This window comes from Rhopalosiphum maidis, chromosome 2, assembly GCF_003676215.2.
Source record: "Rhopalosiphum maidis isolate BTI-1 chromosome 2, ASM367621v3, whole genome shotgun sequence".
In the NCBI taxonomy this organism is placed as follows: domain Eukaryota; kingdom Metazoa; phylum Arthropoda; class Insecta; order Hemiptera; family Aphididae; genus Rhopalosiphum; species Rhopalosiphum maidis.
In genome coordinates, this window is record NC_040878.1 from 43,888,003 (window position 1) to 43,905,850 (window position 17,848).

At 26.2% G+C, this 17,848-nt stretch overlaps 2 protein-coding genes across 2 annotated transcripts; one reads left to right on the forward strand and one right to left on the reverse strand.

Annotated features, from left to right (window-relative positions):
- Positions 1–1,279: 1,279 nt before the first annotated feature.
- Positions 1,280–7,586, reverse strand: LOC113551144 (splicing factor U2AF 50 kDa subunit-like). The gene is made up of 11 exons (XM_026953192.1): positions 7,374–7,586; positions 7,041–7,283; positions 4,347–4,474; positions 4,158–4,274; positions 3,928–4,090; positions 3,813–3,854; positions 3,696–3,751; positions 2,142–2,264; positions 1,913–2,068; positions 1,682–1,846; positions 1,280–1,617 (listed from the first exon to the last, which is right to left on the reverse strand). The coding sequence occupies exons 1-11, from the start codon at positions 7,387–7,389 to the stop codon at positions 1,486–1,488; spliced, it is 1,341 nt and encodes a 446-aa protein (XP_026808993.1). The 5' UTR covers positions 7,390–7,586; the 3' UTR covers positions 1,280–1,485.
- A 1,578-nt stretch (positions 7,587–9,164) lies between these two features.
- On the forward strand, positions 9,165–14,557 carry LOC113553152 (transducin beta-like protein 3). Its single transcript, XM_026956328.1, has 14 exons — positions 9,165–9,300; positions 10,067–10,118; positions 10,815–11,055; positions 11,119–11,461; positions 11,531–11,727; positions 11,789–11,982; positions 12,036–12,284; positions 12,358–12,541; positions 12,625–12,746; positions 12,820–12,978; positions 13,036–13,201; positions 13,827–14,051; positions 14,118–14,248; positions 14,313–14,557. Exons 1-14 carry the CDS (start codon positions 9,278–9,280, stop codon positions 14,493–14,495), a joined length of 2,469 nt encoding a protein of 822 aa, XP_026812129.1. The 5' UTR covers positions 9,165–9,277; the 3' UTR covers positions 14,496–14,557.
- Positions 14,558–17,848: the final 3,291 nt, after the last annotated feature.

Consider the following 17,848-nt stretch of genomic DNA (forward strand, 5'->3'; position numbering starts at 1 on the left):
ACACTCATCTTTTACTTTTTTTACAAAAATCAATATTATAAACAACCTCTAACCAATTTGTACAATATCTGTAAATATCGTCATGTTAGAACTTGTACTGTTTAATTTTATTCACTAATGGACTAATGTAACATACAATGCAACATGTACACAATGCTAATAACCTCAAATATTGAAGCTTCTTTTCTTTAGAAAATATACATAAGAAAAATATTTATAAACATTTTTTTAATTTTCTAACGTCACTAAAACGTATATACTATATATTATAACTATATATTATAACTTATATAAGTTAATAGTGTGTTATATGAGCCGCTATCTTTTCTGCAACACTTTTATCAGTCTCGATTTAAAATTATCTTATTTACAATTTTGGTATTGCTTTTAATAGTATCTACGTATTCGGATGTTCTCTATCACATATTGTTTACCCATGTCCAATACTCCCATAAGACAACTGGAAAGACATTCGTCTTTTGATATTGGAAAAAACTTATTATATTAAATGTACTTGCTTTACTTTTGAAAACGTTTTGTCATAAACCAAACGAAATTTTTGCCTGATCTATGGTAGGTTTGCTCAAACTAATTTTATTTCGGTGATGAAGTAAGGTTGATTTTTGTTTACATCCCAATGATTCCCTTTTCCCATGCGAGCTATGTCTTTTCGTGTAATCTGTGATAAGTAAAACTGTATTCTTGACGTCCGCGTCGATCATTCTTGTATCCTCGTAATAACTTCGTCGAACGAGACTAAAAATGATTAAGTAAAGATAAAAGAATCGTTGGTTGCACATTAACAACGTTAACATCACATTATGAATGTTTTACTATACGATAACTATCGATCATATTGTCGTACAGTTGAACAGTGATACGAAAAAAATGTACGTACGAGTATACTATTATTCTCAATCAAGAAAATTACACATTCACACCATAGGCGCAATTCGAGTTTTAAATTTGGGGGGAAGCTATCATAATTTGCATGTATGTACTTCGTGTATGCTCCCATAAGATATATATAAATAGGGAAGAGAATATACAAACCATTTTGGAGGGCTATAATTGATTTTAAGGGAGCTTAGCTCCCCAAGCCCTCCTTAAATTTGCCTTAATGATTTACACTAGCAACGGGAATGTCCGAAACACCATTAACGAAAACGAATGAACATACAACAAAGCAACAGTCCATTACTCGCTTGTTAAGTAGTCAGGGAGACCAATGTGGCCAACTACCACTTATAAAAAACTGCAATTATATTTTTATTTATTATTTATTATCTATTTTGGACAAGTACAGTTTTATATCTAAATTATAAAATAAAATAAATACAATCAAGTAAGTTTCAAACACATAGCAAAATAAGATTTGCTATTGATGTAACTAGTTAAAAAATAATTCAGTATTAAGGATGTTCTATAACATAAAAAATGCATTAAAATTCAAATATTATCAGTATTAGGTTAAATTTATAATTGTTAAAATTCTCTTCTATGATATTTGTCTGGTTCCATGAAAGAGGTAACCACAACTCTATTGTTAAACTTTCTGCCAGCCAAAGCTTGTTGTGCTTTTTGACAGTCAGGAATTGTATTAAACTCTATAAACACCTGGAAGACAATATTTTTTAATTATATTGTATTTTATTAAATCAATTTTATTTTAAAGTAATACTTTTCCGCATCCAGGCACATCAATTCCTTCAATAGGTCGTGGAATTTCTAGTGACCGGACAACTCCATATTTATTACACTCTTCACGAATATCTTCCAGAATATCTTCATATTCCTCTTCATCTTTAAGTTCGTCAGGAGTTACCATATTCAATAAACATAAAACCTGTAAATAATTATAAATATTTTCAAAATTAAGATTTATTTTTTACATTTTTAAAAAAATTATTACCTCTGTAGGAGGTCCAGCAGTTCCAACAACTGTAAGTCCAGGAACTTGAATTGTGACAGGTACTTGTCCAAGGCCAGGATTCTTAGCTCCAATACTGGCTCTTTGCACAATTAATTTCTTTTCTCCTAGTTGCATACCATTCAAACCAGCAATGGCCTAAATTTACAAAAATTCTGTAATAATTGTTGTTACAAATGGTACTATTTGAATATTAAGTAAAGTATTTTACCTGATCAGTCATCACAACATCAGCATATTCACAGAATGCATATCCTTTACTTAAACCAGTAGCAGCATCCTTGACCAAATTGAATGCTTTTAACTGACCAAATGATGTAAGTAGTTCTTTCACCTATCATCATGCATATAATTAATTTCAAATCTATATTATGTTGGATACTAATTAACTTTTAATAGTATTTGTTTAGAGCTCACATACTGTTATTGACTTAATTAAGAAAACCGTATTAAATTATCTGTATGCAATTTAATAATAAAAAGATCGATTTATTTAAAGTTTAAAAAAAATAAAATATTAGAAATGTTATATATTTTTCAACGCTTATACATTTCAAATATCCAAGTATAATTTATGATAAACCAAAATTAAATTTAAACAGTTTACCTGTAAAACACTGAACTTACAAAGTATAATACAATTTTAGTTTTATATTTTTTTAATTTACCTGTTTTACAACCGTTCTTTATGCTTTATCATAAAATTATATATATATATATATATATATATTATATTATATATTAATAAAGCAGATTTAATACTAAATACTATTTAAGGTAAACACTTTTTAACTAATTTGGTTTATATAATATTTCAAATATATTATACATCTAAGTAGTTCATAATCAGTATGTTTAATCGGTGATATTATTTACTCTTAATCATTTACAAAGTACGAATGCATTAAATACATTTTATTATTATCAAAAATCTATCAATCACAGTTTCAGAATTTGTGGATACTAAAAACTAATTTTATTTTATTCACTTTTAAATATTTTTATTTGAAATTTAATTCCCCATAATTTTTTCAAGAAAATTAATAATTTAGGTATTATCTAATATTTAATATTATTTGAAGTTATTAACTGGTTATTTAGGATATACATCTATTACTTAATAGTACATAAAGAAAGTTTTGATTTATTCTTGTTAGGCATTTATAATATTCAAGAAAACATATAGAACGGTTTAGTTCCTATGAAACATAAACAATAATTACCAATGTAATATTCCGAAACACCACTTGCCTGTATGTCGATTTGGACAAGGCGACTGAGGAAGCAGTTGTATCAGAGTTTCATTTTCAACCAAGTACCCTAGCTAGGGGCAAGGGGTATAGCAGAGGAACAATTATTAGCTTTAGACTGTTTCATTGAAATTTCTAAATTTTTTTTTTTTACACATTTTACTTACATTTTTTTTTCAGACAGAAAGAAAAGTAAATGTATCGCAAGCATAATGAAAAGTCAATAAAAGACTGGCAAGGAGAATCCATGTTCTTACGGCAACCCTAAATATATACCCCAGGTCCCTGTAAATCTAAACTGCTATATTTTAATACACAAAACAAGAACATATTTTCTGAAAAAAAAACAAAAATAAAACCTGAAATTTATGTGCTGAAAATTAAAAAAAAAAAATTAGCACTATTTTTGCTTCTTCTCGTTCCATGTTTTGGTATTGACCTAATGTACCTCTGCTAATTGTGGACTTTAATGCTAAAAATAAAGGACTGGATATTTTAATACTCAAATAAATTACCTGTTCATCATTAAGGTATGCTGGTAATCCTCCAATAAATATTTTGTGTGGGGAATCTACAAAACATAATTATTAATGAGTAAAAATATTAATTTATATACTAGGTATAATACAAACCTGGAACTGTTCCAAGACCAAATGAACTGGAATCATATTTCACTATAACAAATTATATTACAATAAAAATTAAATTTAAATTAAAAAATTGATCCTTAAAAAAATGTTTCCATACTCATATCTAACGTCATCCCAGAATTATAATTTGTCACAGGATTACTCTCGGTCATTCCAGGTGTAGGCTGATAATCATGAGGACGTCTTATTTTTAAGCTCTGACCTTTGAAATTAATACCATCAAAAGCCATTGCTTGAGTAGTTTCATCAATAGATCTAAACTATATATGAATAGAATTTAAATTTATGTTCACTTTTATAGTAGTATTAAATATAATATGTACATACCTCCAAAAAGGCAAAATTTTTATCCAAATTAATTTGACAAGCAAGCACAGGATTACCAGCAGCTTGAGCTAATCCAGACAAATGCATTTGCTGATTAAAGAACTCCATCATTTCATCCTAAAAGAAATAATAAAAGTATATTAATTTGTAGTAATTATAATAATAATTAATAAGTAATAACAATAATACCTCAGTTACGCCAAATGGTATGTTTCCAACATATAATCTTCTTGCTTGGCGTGTAATAGTAGATCCAACAACAGGAACAGCTGTTTGAGGAGTATCTGGCATTGTATTCGCCGGAATTTGTCCAGCAGCTAAACAAAAATAAACTCAAATAATTAAAATTAAAATATTTAACCAAACATTCAAAAAGTAATAAAAACCATTTTAACTTATTGTACAGAGTTATTATTAGAATCAATGTATATATTATAAACAATAATACATATCAAAATGGTTAATTTTTGGGCCCTATGTTTTTAGGACAATTAATATTCTCTCTCAAAGAAGGTATAATACATACCATTATAAAACTAATTATAAATTATATTTATATGTTTTTATTTGGTCTATTATGTTATGCAACAAATTTAATAAATTTTATCTCATAAATTAATGTATTGTGCATATAAATACAATCTATTTGTTTAGAGACTATCACTATTTTATGAATACTCTCAAAACTTGCATAAAAACAAGTCTTGAATCAGTAGGTACAAGGTAATATTGTTATAAGGTTATTCAATGCATTTCAAATTGCAAACTTGTGTACAACTAATTAAATACACAATTTATAAAATATTATAACTTATAAAATTAAACCCTAAATAACTTTAAATTCTTTAAGATTAAATCTAATATTTTAGTCTCAGTGAGTAGTACCGTGATAATTTGTTAATAAATTTTATAAAATAAAACTTGCTTAACGTAGAAAAAGAATGGAATTTTTGTATAGTACTGTTATGTAAATCTACTCTAGATCAGTGATGCCCAACCCTCGGCCCGCGAAGGTATTCTGTGTAGTCCATCATAAATTTATAAATCATTTTTTTTTTCATTTGTTGATATGCTGATCATTGTACTTTTATATTTGGTGGCCCGCTCGGAGATGATTGTTTACCAAAGTGGCATTCCAATCAAAAAAGGTTGGGCATCACTGCTCTAGATTTAAAAATAGATTTTCGTTATGTTAAATCTAAAGGGAACAGGAAAAAGTTTGAGATATCAAGTTTTATTAAAATTGGTAAATAATTTGAATGCTTAAAATGTATAGTCTGAATACTTAAAGTAATACATACATACATATCAATAAACTACAACAACGAATAAATTAATTTTTTTTAAAAATTTGTAATTGTAGTTTGTTTAATATTACTTTTGATTTTATAAGAATGTAAACATTAATTGTAAGGGCATTTAATTCACGCTTTTTTTCTATTTAATTATATTGTACATGAATTACTACAATTATTGACTACCAACTCTTGAAATCACAAACACTATACTGAATGAATTACTTAATTTTTTTGTTCTAACCGTAATAAAAATATTATTTGTGTATTTGAGATAACAAAAAACGAGTAATTTTATTACGAGTTATCGAGAGCAAAACGCTACTAAGTGTAATGGTAATTTCAATGAGATTTCAATGCAGTATGAGATACGAAAAATTTAAGTCAGTGACGTATGATATAATAAGAATGTACTGTATTGGTTTAAAATATTAATGGATTCCATTTTAAATAAACTTTATTGTATTAGTAAATATATAGTTAAATATATATAAAAAAAAAGGCTAATTCAGATTAACTTAAATTGCAAAAATTAAACATTTTGAAGGTTATTTTTGATTGATTGGATATAAGTTACAAGTTGAAATTATATTTGAAATACAATCAAAATCCTCATAATATTAAACTTTTGGTACAAAAAAAATAACTGGATATAATAGAGTAGTATTTGGTTAGAAACTATAATAAAACTAAATATTTTCTTTAGTGTAAGATAAGTATTGAAAACAAGAAAACATTAGTACTAATGTAAAACAATATTAAGCATAACATAACATTGTCATATCTATTTGTCACATAAAAATTGTAGCATAAATTGCCCTTAACATTTTTCATCTGGTGACCAACTGTTTAAATAAGATAGGTACGATATATTATATAAAGCTCGTTATTTAATGCCATAAGAAATTTATTTTGTAATACTTAAATAATGGTACAAAATTCTATTATATTGAAAAAAATGTTATTTTTGGACAACTATTTTTTTTTTTAAACAGTGACGGTTACTAAGGACCATGATAAATAGGTTGGGTTATAACTTTATATATTATTTGAAAACTATTAATACTATAAAAACTTTTTTTTAAATATATACTAATTTTAATAACTTTATTTGAAAATACAATTTTATAATTTGAAAAATTGAAAAATTAATGAATGGTTGTACCTGTGAGATAACTGCATAATATAATATACATAATAAATACATGGTTTCTTGAATACAAAACATAAAAATGGGTTAGGTATAATATTGAAATATTATAATTGAATTTTGACTTGCTGTTAATGTTTTAAATAAGGTATTAAATTTATGTGAGTACTTACTGCATTTTGATTTAAAATATCCTAAAATATAGAAAAGGTTTCCACAAAAAATAGTTTTAAAAATAATATAAATAATTACATTTTTTTTTTCTGGCAATGCCAAAAAACATCAATTTGATGACAATAAATTTAATAGACAGTAGGTACATCTAATTACAAAAAAGTATTTATTTAAATAATTTTTTCACTAACAATAAGCTACTTCTATAGCATTCGATTTTTTTACCTATATAATCTGCCAATTTAACTAAAAATTATAAATTACCTTGCATAGCTTTATATTGAAGAGGAGCAATATGTTCAAAACCTGGTGGTGGAACATCCCAATAGAGAGATGGCTTTCTCCGTCTAGACTTATTTTTAGGAGACTTAGATCTACTACGTTTACGACCTTCCCGACTCCTTGATCGATGTCTACGATGACGTTCACGATCCCTTGATCGTGAACGTCGCCGTCTTTCACCACGTTCTCTATCACGATCTCCTCGGTCCCTGTCACGTTCTCTTTCTAAGATACAAAAACAAAATGGCATTACAAAACAATAAATTATATTAAACATATTTAACCCATCACACATTATAATCATTCAAGTACTACCTTTGTCTTCGCCCATTTTACTGTTTGTGCTTTGTAGTAATATTAAATACTGCGGCAACAACTACTTTCGATTTTCACTCCAACAATTAAAGTTTAAAACAAAATGAAAAATACAAATAGATAAATAATGCCGAATGGTCGGTAAATAACAAATACTAACAATAGGACAAAACTAAAAACTAAAAAGTACTTAGTTAATGTTGTTTATAGTTTTATCATATCTAATATCTTTATAGCACGTACTCACTTGTCTTGTCTACTACAATGTATAATTCAGTGTGCCAGTGAGTTCACAAATCATGCACATTTGAAACACTGGTAGTGGTCTAACCTTAAAATCTTTCCTCTGTTGAGTTTTTAATGACTTCATTTTCCCTCCATATTTTTAAAAAACATTTTTTTTTTTGTCTGATGTGGCAATGTTTAATTTTGTTATAACTTATAAAGTAAAACAAATATTCTTTAATTCGTCTCCAAATATGTTTCTATAAATTATTATTTAGGCATACTATCGAACAGTGTCTTTGATATAGTAAAAAATACTATTATAATAGTAAAAAATAATAATAAATAATATAATATGTTTAAAACAAACTGAGAAAAAATATAATTATTAAAAAAAATTGCAAGATAATCATACAATTTTGTAAAAAGTCTGATTTTTGATTGTATTATTATCCCTAAACATATTTTTAAGTTATATAATATTTGGTTTATTAACATTTTTTTATTCCATTATTATTATTACCATTTTTACTTTTATTTTATTACTTTCAGAAAACGATTTTAACCCATCGTTAGTGTCGCTATGAGCATTTCGCATTTTCGCTCACACAATTGTCATTTTAAGAACCACTGGGTTAAATATTATTGGATTTTGACAATATTGTATAAATGATTCCTTGAGTTCTTTACGAAAATGATTACGGAAAAATATTAAAAGTTATAAATTAACTTACAAAGTTATCGGAGTTTAATGTACGTAATAATACCGTGTAGTTAGCGTTGTACTCGCCCGTCACCTGATCGCCTTACCGTATATTTTATAATTATACTGTTTTTATTTTCGGTTTATTATCTTATTGTTTTATTATACTATAACCACAGATATCTGTGACTATAGCAGTCTAATATTGACATTTTTCAGTACCATGGTATATTTGTATGTTCACACGTATATTTTAATATGTGAGCGAAACGCTAACACGACACTAACGGTGTCAAATATTAGCGACACCAACGACGGGTTAAACAATTTATACCGGCGAAAAAAATATTACTCATAAATAGTTTGATGTCCTGTCCGTGAAAAAATCTAGAACTATATTGATATAAAAATGTATTTTTTCGAACCCAATTATACTGAACCCAATAATAAACATTTCCAACAAAGTATTTTTTATAAACATAAGTTTCTGAGAAAATAAGATTCAGACCTGTGAATGAAATTATGTTTCCGGCATCCGTCGTAATATATTTATTATTTATATATTCCAAATGGATTACGATTCCTATGTATTATAAATACATGATTTAGTATTTAGTAAAAATCAATATGTATTTCAAACAGAATAATGATAATTATAATTTTCAACAAAATTACAATTTCAGAAGAATTTTTTCTAACTTTTTAGTTTTTTGTTTTTTATGCACACCCATTTAATAAAACACATTTATCAGTAACCACCTTATTATAACCATAATTTGAAAGCAAGACAACCGAACACTTGATGATAAATTGATAAACGCTTATCATCATATCATACAATAATATACATCACATAATTAGAACACGTGCTAAAATTTGAATAGAATTTTTATCTTTCTACTTTCATGAATCTAGTAAATAACTACAATTCTATTTAATATTTTATTTTGTTGACGATTACTGAAACTTGACGAACATGTCTATTAAGTTAAGAGAAATGTAAGTTAATATATTTTACATTTAAAGATACCTCTAGTCCAGATACACTCATGATTTATTACATGATATTGTTCTATATGACTAAATTTTTTCAGTCCAGTGTTTCCGTAAACATATATTTTATATTTATAAACTAGAATATATAGTTATTAGTTAATTATTTGTATGCTTAGTAACTTAGTCTTCAAAAAGTAGGCTGCTTTATATAACTTGAGTAATTGTATCAAATATTTTTCTACAACTTTCTTACTATTATTATTTTTATTTTTTATTTTTATAATACTCGATTTAACTATAAATTATTATATTATTTTTTTAAACATCTCAAGGTTTAAACAGTAAACACTAATTACTAATTTTAATTTGTTGGTCACATTTCATGATAGAATACTATAATAGTCTATTTTACATTTCTGAAAACAAATATTTTTATCATTGAATTCATTAATTTTCCCATCTCATATACATTATACTTATTACCTAGAAATAATAAATAATAATAGTACTTAATCATCAAAATTATATTAAAAAAATAAATAAATAATGGTTATACAAAATCTCAATTTCATCAAATAAATTATCATCTAACTTTAAATATTCTACTACTGCCTATTCTAACAAAAATGCAAATAAAATATATTCGGAACTATATCCATTTAAACTTATGTTAGTTGAATGCAACTTATTAAATTATATTAACATATAAATACAGTGTGTCAGTGTTGTACTATTATATTGTATATTTTTATTTTTATTTATATTACAGATTTAAACCTGAATATGTGCAAAAAGAATTTTACACTGGAGGTCATATTGAAGTAATTTATATTTTCATTTTAATTATATAAATAATAATTTATTTTTTAATAAAATCATTTTAGAAAATAGCATGTCTCATCAATATTTTGTATATTATTTAGTGTTATTTTATTTGTGCTCATCTAATATTTTATTTTACATTATATACCAGTACATTATTATAGTGTACTCTCAATTATCCGTGGAATAGGGTGGCAGGACACCCATAGATAAGTGAATTAATTCCGCAGATAATCCGCAAAATTAAAATTATGAATTAAACGTATCAACAATTATCAAAAAGTATTAATATGTATTAAACAAACATATTGTATTTTACCTCGTTATCGAGTAATCTGCTATCACAACCCAATTAAGCTGATAATAACGTATAATGTTAAGATATATATTGTTTTTATGTATACATATAGGTATGTAAATGATTCCGAAAAAGACAACGGATAATCGAGAGTACACTGAATTTTAATTATAAAATCTTAGTATTTTGAAAATAGTAATTAAAACATTCCATACAATTTTCAATTCATATGTAATTTATTTCAAATATAATTAGTATCAAAATGTATTAATACTGTCGTCTTCATTTTAATTGTTTTTTAATATTTATATTTTCAAAAGTATTAAGATTAAATTAATATTAATTTTAAACTATTTTTTTTTTTTGTATTAATAAAATATTTTCTTATATACTTTAGTGGACACCAGATGGTCATAATTTATTATGTCAATGTGGCCCTCGAGTATCAATATTGAATATTGAAACAACTACAGTAGCTGGTACCATACCTAAACGCACTGAATCTATTAAGACTGGTGATGAAGAAGATGAAGAAGACGAATCCACTGATTCTGTGATAACATTTACCTTAGATCCCACTGGTAAAAATTTAATAACTTCTCATAAGAGTGGTTTATTGTGCACATGGGATTTGAATGGTAAAAAAATAATTGTTAATTATATTTTTAGTAAAATTTTTAATTTATTTTTAATTTTTCTAGAAAGAAAATTAACCAAATCTTGGCGTCATCTTCATAAAGGTCCTGTTATAAAATTATCAATTACTAGTGATCAAATCATTGCTTCTGGAGGGACTGATTCTATTATAAGATTATGGCAATCAGAAAAGGCTCATTGTTTATATGCATTGCATGGAGCACAAGGTATTATAAGTGCCATGAAATTTTTGCAGCTACCAAAATCAGAATATTGGCTTTTTGCTGCTGATTTACAGTGTGAAATCCATGTATGGAGTTGTGATGATGGGAAACATTTATTTAAATTACAAGGACATTTTAGTACTGTTACAGAACTAGCATTTTACAAAAAACAATATCTTATAAGGTAATATTATAATTTATAAGATAATAATTAATTTTTAATTTTTATATTAATATATTGTTTACTAAAAAGTTGTGGTAGAGACAAAGTTGTTATTTTATGGGACCTAGAATCAAAATCACAGTTAAAAATGGTAGCATTATATGACTGTTTGGAAACAATGGTTGTCTTACCTGAAGAGGGTTTTTATCTTCAAGATTTGAATAATGAATTAAAAAATACTCATGTCATTCCTAGTGGTATTTGTGTTGCTGTTGGAGGAGAAAATGGTTGCTATATCTCTTAATTGTACAAATTTTATTATACTAATTATTAATATTTAATATTTAGGTAAATTACATTTTTGGGATGTAAAAAATAATGTTCCCATTTCTAAGGATTGCAATACTGATAGTCAATCTATTAAATCTACTAAAAGTATAACAAATATGATTTTTAATGAAACACGGTCCACGTTAGCAATTTGTTATGTCGATAACACAGTTACCTTACAAAGTTTTGGACCTCAGCATTCTAAACTAACGGTTTGTTAATTAAAATATTAATAATATAAAAATTAATAATTTTCATTTTTTAGTTAATTGGTTCAAACGATGAAATTCTTGATGTCGCACTTTTGGGTAATGAATGCAGTCGTAGTTTAGCTGTTGCTATTAATAGTTGTGATATTTACATATTTCCATGGCATAAAAAAAAAATTGAAAGTGATGCCAATGGTGAAATAGATAAAGTTGAACTAGGAGTTTGCTGTAAACGATTAAAGGGCCATACAGATACAGTGTTATGTTTAGCTTCTTATAAAAACTTTCTTATATCTAGCAGTAAAGTAAGATTTTAATTTATTAAAAATCTTTTTGATTGTATGGTTATATAATACTATATAATATAATTATGTTTAGGATCACAGCATTAGAGTATGGTTATATTGTAATGTAAGCAGGACAGCTAATTGTGTTGCTATTGGAACTCGGCATACAGGTGCAATAAATGCAGTAGCCATTTCTAAATCTTTAGATTTTATTGTTTCTGCCAGTACAGATACTACATTAAAACTTTGGAAACTTCCAAAAACATTTAAAAATGGTATTAATCTATAGAAATAATAAATAATAATTTTGGTTAAAAAAAAAACATTTTAATAATATTCTAATAATGTCTTTTAAAAGATGAGCAACATATTCTGAGTGTCAAATTAACTGAAGTTGGGCATGAAAAAGATATAAATAGTATTTGCATAGCACCTAATCATCAAACAATTGCTACTGGCTCTCAGGACAAATTAATTAAAGTAATTGCCAATTTGTTTCTAAATAACTATTATAAAATTCTAATTAACATTATATTTATTGTTCTGTTTGTAGATATGGTCTGCAAATGATTTATCAGTTCTTGGAGTATGCAGAGGCCATAAACGTGGTGTATGGTGTGTACGCTTTTCTCCTATAGATCAAGTACTGTTATCATCGTCAGCAGATACTACTTTAAAAATATGGTCTATGGCGGATTATTCCTGTCTCAAAGTAAAAAGAAAAACTATATATTTAAATTTAAAAATTAATGCATTTTATATGTTTTAGACATTAGAGAGTCATGATTCATCAGTATTAAAGGGTGGTTTCTTAAATCGAGGTACTCAAGTAGCTAGTTGTGGAGGTGATGGGCTAGTTAAAATTTGGTGTCTAAAAACTAGTGAATGTATTGCTACACTTGACAAACATTCTTCTAAAGTGTGGGCCTTATCAAGTAAGAAAAAACATTTTTTTGTTTATGATTATAGTATTTATCATTAATTTTCAATTTGCTTTATTTTTATTTTAAAGTTTAGTATTTTAAGTAAAAATAAATTAAATATTAATTATAACTATAATATTAATTTGAATTATACATGTGGATCACAGTATGTTCAACTATGAATAATTCATCTGCTTTAATTTAACTTAATAAATATAAACATTAAGTTATTTTACTGGATAATACAAATATAAGCAATAAATAAACATACAATTAGCCAAATTGTAATAAAGTATTTAACCAAAAAAGTGTATTATAGAAAACTTAAAGTTTATGTTGAACATTAAAATTTAGTATTAATATATTTAATTTCTCATAATTTAAAGTCTTACAAAAGTTATGCCAAACGTTTTAATTTATCTATTATTTATTTAATTCATAATTTTAATACAATATATTAATATTAGTATATTCTTATATGTTGAGATTTAATTGATAAAGACCACTACTCCATCACAAGCTAAGCTTATAGGAGGTGCTTTAATATTGATATACATTTACCTGTATTATAAAGCATATATAGTAATATTTATTGTTATTTTTGTAATTAAATGATTATTATTATAACTGTTATAAGTTGTGGATGATGGTTCAATTATGATAACTGGAGGCACTGATTCAAGATTAGTAGTTTGGCATGATCGTACTGAAGAAGTGAGAATTTCTGAAGCAGCTGCTAACCAAACTAAAGCATTACAAGACCAACAATTACAAAACTTGTTACAAAATGAACAATTGTTACCAGCACTTAAAATGTCCATCACATTAGAAAGGCCAAATACAGCACTTAAAATAATACAAAGTTTGTTTACAAAAAATGGTTATAATTTATTTTATTAATTAATATTAAATTATCCCATTTTTGTAGCTTTATCTAAACAAGGTCAAGGACAAGATTTAAAAATGGTCTTTGAAAATATCAATCAAGAACACAAAGAAAGACTTTTAAATTATATAGTTGATTGGAATAGCAATGGAAAATATTGTCTTGCAGCACAAGTATTTAATAACAATCTTTTTGACTACAGTTAACATTTATTAAATAATTAAAAATGTATTTTAGCTTGTTTTAAATATTCTGCTGGAAGATATCATGACTGGAAAATTAACTATTAACCAAGAAAAATTACAAGGACTAATGGCGTACAGTGAACGACACTTTAGGCGACTAACCACACTTATGACAAATTTACAACTTTTGCGTTATACAACTAATTGTATGGCACCTCATTCGTCAAATCAATAATAATTTAATAACTCAATTATTTATCTGTATATTGTACTATAAAATTATATAATTCATGATTATTTTTAGTTTTTTTTATTTTACTATTTGTCTCAAGATTAAATAAAATATTTGAAGAAGCATTCTGCTGTGTGGTATTATTATACTATTATAGTAGGTTTTAAATGTACTAGTCAACACACATTTTTTGTGTTCATCTTGTAGTGCTTAACAGCGAATTTATGTTCAGCAATTCATGTTTAGCTTTGTTAGTTTAAAGTTGGGATAAATCAACCTTTTATGAAACTTTATAGTTAGATCATTATTTGTATTCATATATTTATTTTCTAACTATAATTCAATTTTTTAGCTATGGTCTGTCCAGTGAGAGAATGCGCCGATTCTGCACATTCCCCACGTCACCATGCTATCAAAACTGGTTCACTTTAGGCTGGGTATCATTGGTGAATGCGCAGAATAACTGATTTTGGTCGGTTTGCAACGCGTTCTCTCACTGGACAGAGTGTAGTTATGAGCTTCATTAAATTGCGCTATTTTATATACATGAAACTCCTTAAACATTTTTAATTATCATAAAAGCAGATAATGTTCATACCATTAAGTTCCCTATTGGGTCTTGTTTTTTAAGTTTTCAAGTTATAGAAATTAAACGTTAACTACTCAGCATAAATTTATTAAATTTTCCTTGTTATGTACTTGTAAGATGGAGACAACTAATGGAAGTATTACATTTTCTTAAGTTACTGTAAGCATTTATTTATTGTTTTATGGGTGGATGAACAGTCACATAGATCTCTTGACAGCTAGATCCCGGCAGCTAATGATGAACAACTGATGCAAGAGGATCCAATTGACACTAGATTAAAATGACACAAAAGGATCCAATTGACGGGGGGTTATGTATAAAGTATAATATGTAATGTAGAAACAATTATTGTGTAACATACAAATCCCACGTTTATTCCTGATTAATGTTCATGAAAAATTTAAATCACAAATAATACTACATTTTTAAGAATAACGAATGTTTTATACAAATTGAATAGGTATTTTGAAAGAGAATATTTTTGCTCATAATATTAAGTTGTAAGTATTGGTTGTCTTTTAAGTAAACTAAAGAAATCAACCAGACAATCAAATGAGTCAAATGTAAGAAAAAATAAAAATAATATAATGAATATATAATTCAGGAAGTTTTTTTTTTACATTTTTTCATCATTATGAAACAGAATCTGAAAACTACAATAAGTGATAGTATTGAGAATTTTGACTGGAATCAATTTGATAGTCATGAAAAAAATTAAAATATTGAGCCATACATATAGTTAAAACAATTAAAAAAAATAAAAATGAATAAATAGCCAAAATTATGGACTATCAATGGTACATGTGTAGGGGCGGTGGGGTGGTCGTCCATTTGCTAAAATTGTAACAAATTACTTGTTAAAAAGATGGATATAATATGATTTAAATATTAACAATTATCTCGTACTTAAATAGGTATTATTATTAATGAAAGTAAAAATAACTTTATTCCATTATCATAAAAATACTATCAGATAACCTGCAGAGTTTAAACATATTATATTATAATTAGGGCTCGGATATAAATACGCTTAAAAAATACAGAAAAATCAGGTGACATGGATACAGTATCACCACCTAAAAAAAAGATGATCGAAGCAGACGCGCATCTGCCAGTCAATGGCACTAGCTTTAATGCAAAATGTTGCGAAAATGCAAATTGGCGTAAGGACATTAACGCAACTAAGGGGGGACTTAGCCACCCAAATATTTTTGATTATTTGATTAAATAATAATTTAAGCATAAAATAGTGAGAATGTAAGATACATCCTATGCAATATGACGTAGAGAATTATTATAACAAAATCATTCAAAAGTAAATTGTATAAATATAAAATATATTATATTATTATATTTATTTTGCAATATACTCGTACATATTATAATTTGATAAAAATATTTTTATCTAATAAATATTGTACGGGTATATTGATCAGCTGCATTGTGGCGGTCACCGTCCATATATTTTAGTTTAATTTGGTGATGAAAGTAAGTAAATTAAATTAGGTATTTATGTGTGGGCATGCAGCCCCTCAGTATTTTAGACCTAGTTGCAGTCGATGCGTAAGGAGTATAAAAGATATTTACCTATTGATTTGTTGAAAATCTAATGTTAAATACCTTGTTTATAAGATCTGACAGTGGAAGAATATTCTGAAACAGAAAGCTATATACTATTTTTTGTATTTTTATTGTAATTTTTCTAATTTGTTATGTTACTATAATAATTTTTCCAATTGGAGATTAAAAATTATTCAATTTTACTTATTTTTGTTTTTCTTTTAAGATTTTCCTTTGTTCTCGTGTACATGTTACGGTGTATAAGGCATGGGTTCTTAATTATTTGTAATATGTGTACCTAATGGCTAATACACAGTTTATGTACATTTTCATTGGACCCACAATGTTGACACTAGCTTGTCACTACTCACTATATCATATATGTCACTATACCATGATTGACGTTTGTTGATTTACAAAGTTTAAAGCCCTATAGCAATATCTGAAAACAGCATAGTAAAATTTTTAATACTTATTAGGTACCCTAATTGTATCATTTATTAAAATAAATACATATTGTGTATTATAATATTATATTATAATTATATACCTACAAGGCTACAACATATATATGTATATTTGATCAATAGTTTTATTGTTCTATATCAAGTACGAGTACCTATCAATAACATACTGGACGAACACAAAAAAAATGTATTCATGATTACATTTTAAATGATTATCGTTTAGTTCAGTGGCGTATTTACGGGAGGGATATGGGGGATAGATCCCCTCCATTGGTCTTTTTTTACTTAATAGGTTTAATAATATCGTACATATACTACAGAAATACAGAATAAAATTATTGAAAACGCTACATTTTATTGTAATATTGAAATTTTAAGAATTTAGAAATATTATTGTTGATGGCCGTAGTCAATACACGACTTACTGCTAAATATGTATATGATTGAAAACAATTCGTATTGTAAATCGTAATTATTATTATCATACTTTTCATAATAATTAATAAGCGTTTGGTTGATATTTCAAAACTTATTGCAAGGTGAAGGTATATATATAAATAGGCATTCTAAACAATAAGTTCTAATAATTAAATGGTATACAAATAATAAACAAACTTAAACACTAAATACGAGTTATTATTTATTTTTATGATATTTATTATTGCATTAGTTCATTTTTAATCCAACATAATAATTCACTATTCATTATAATCGAACACTCACGTTAGTGCCAGTGCGGC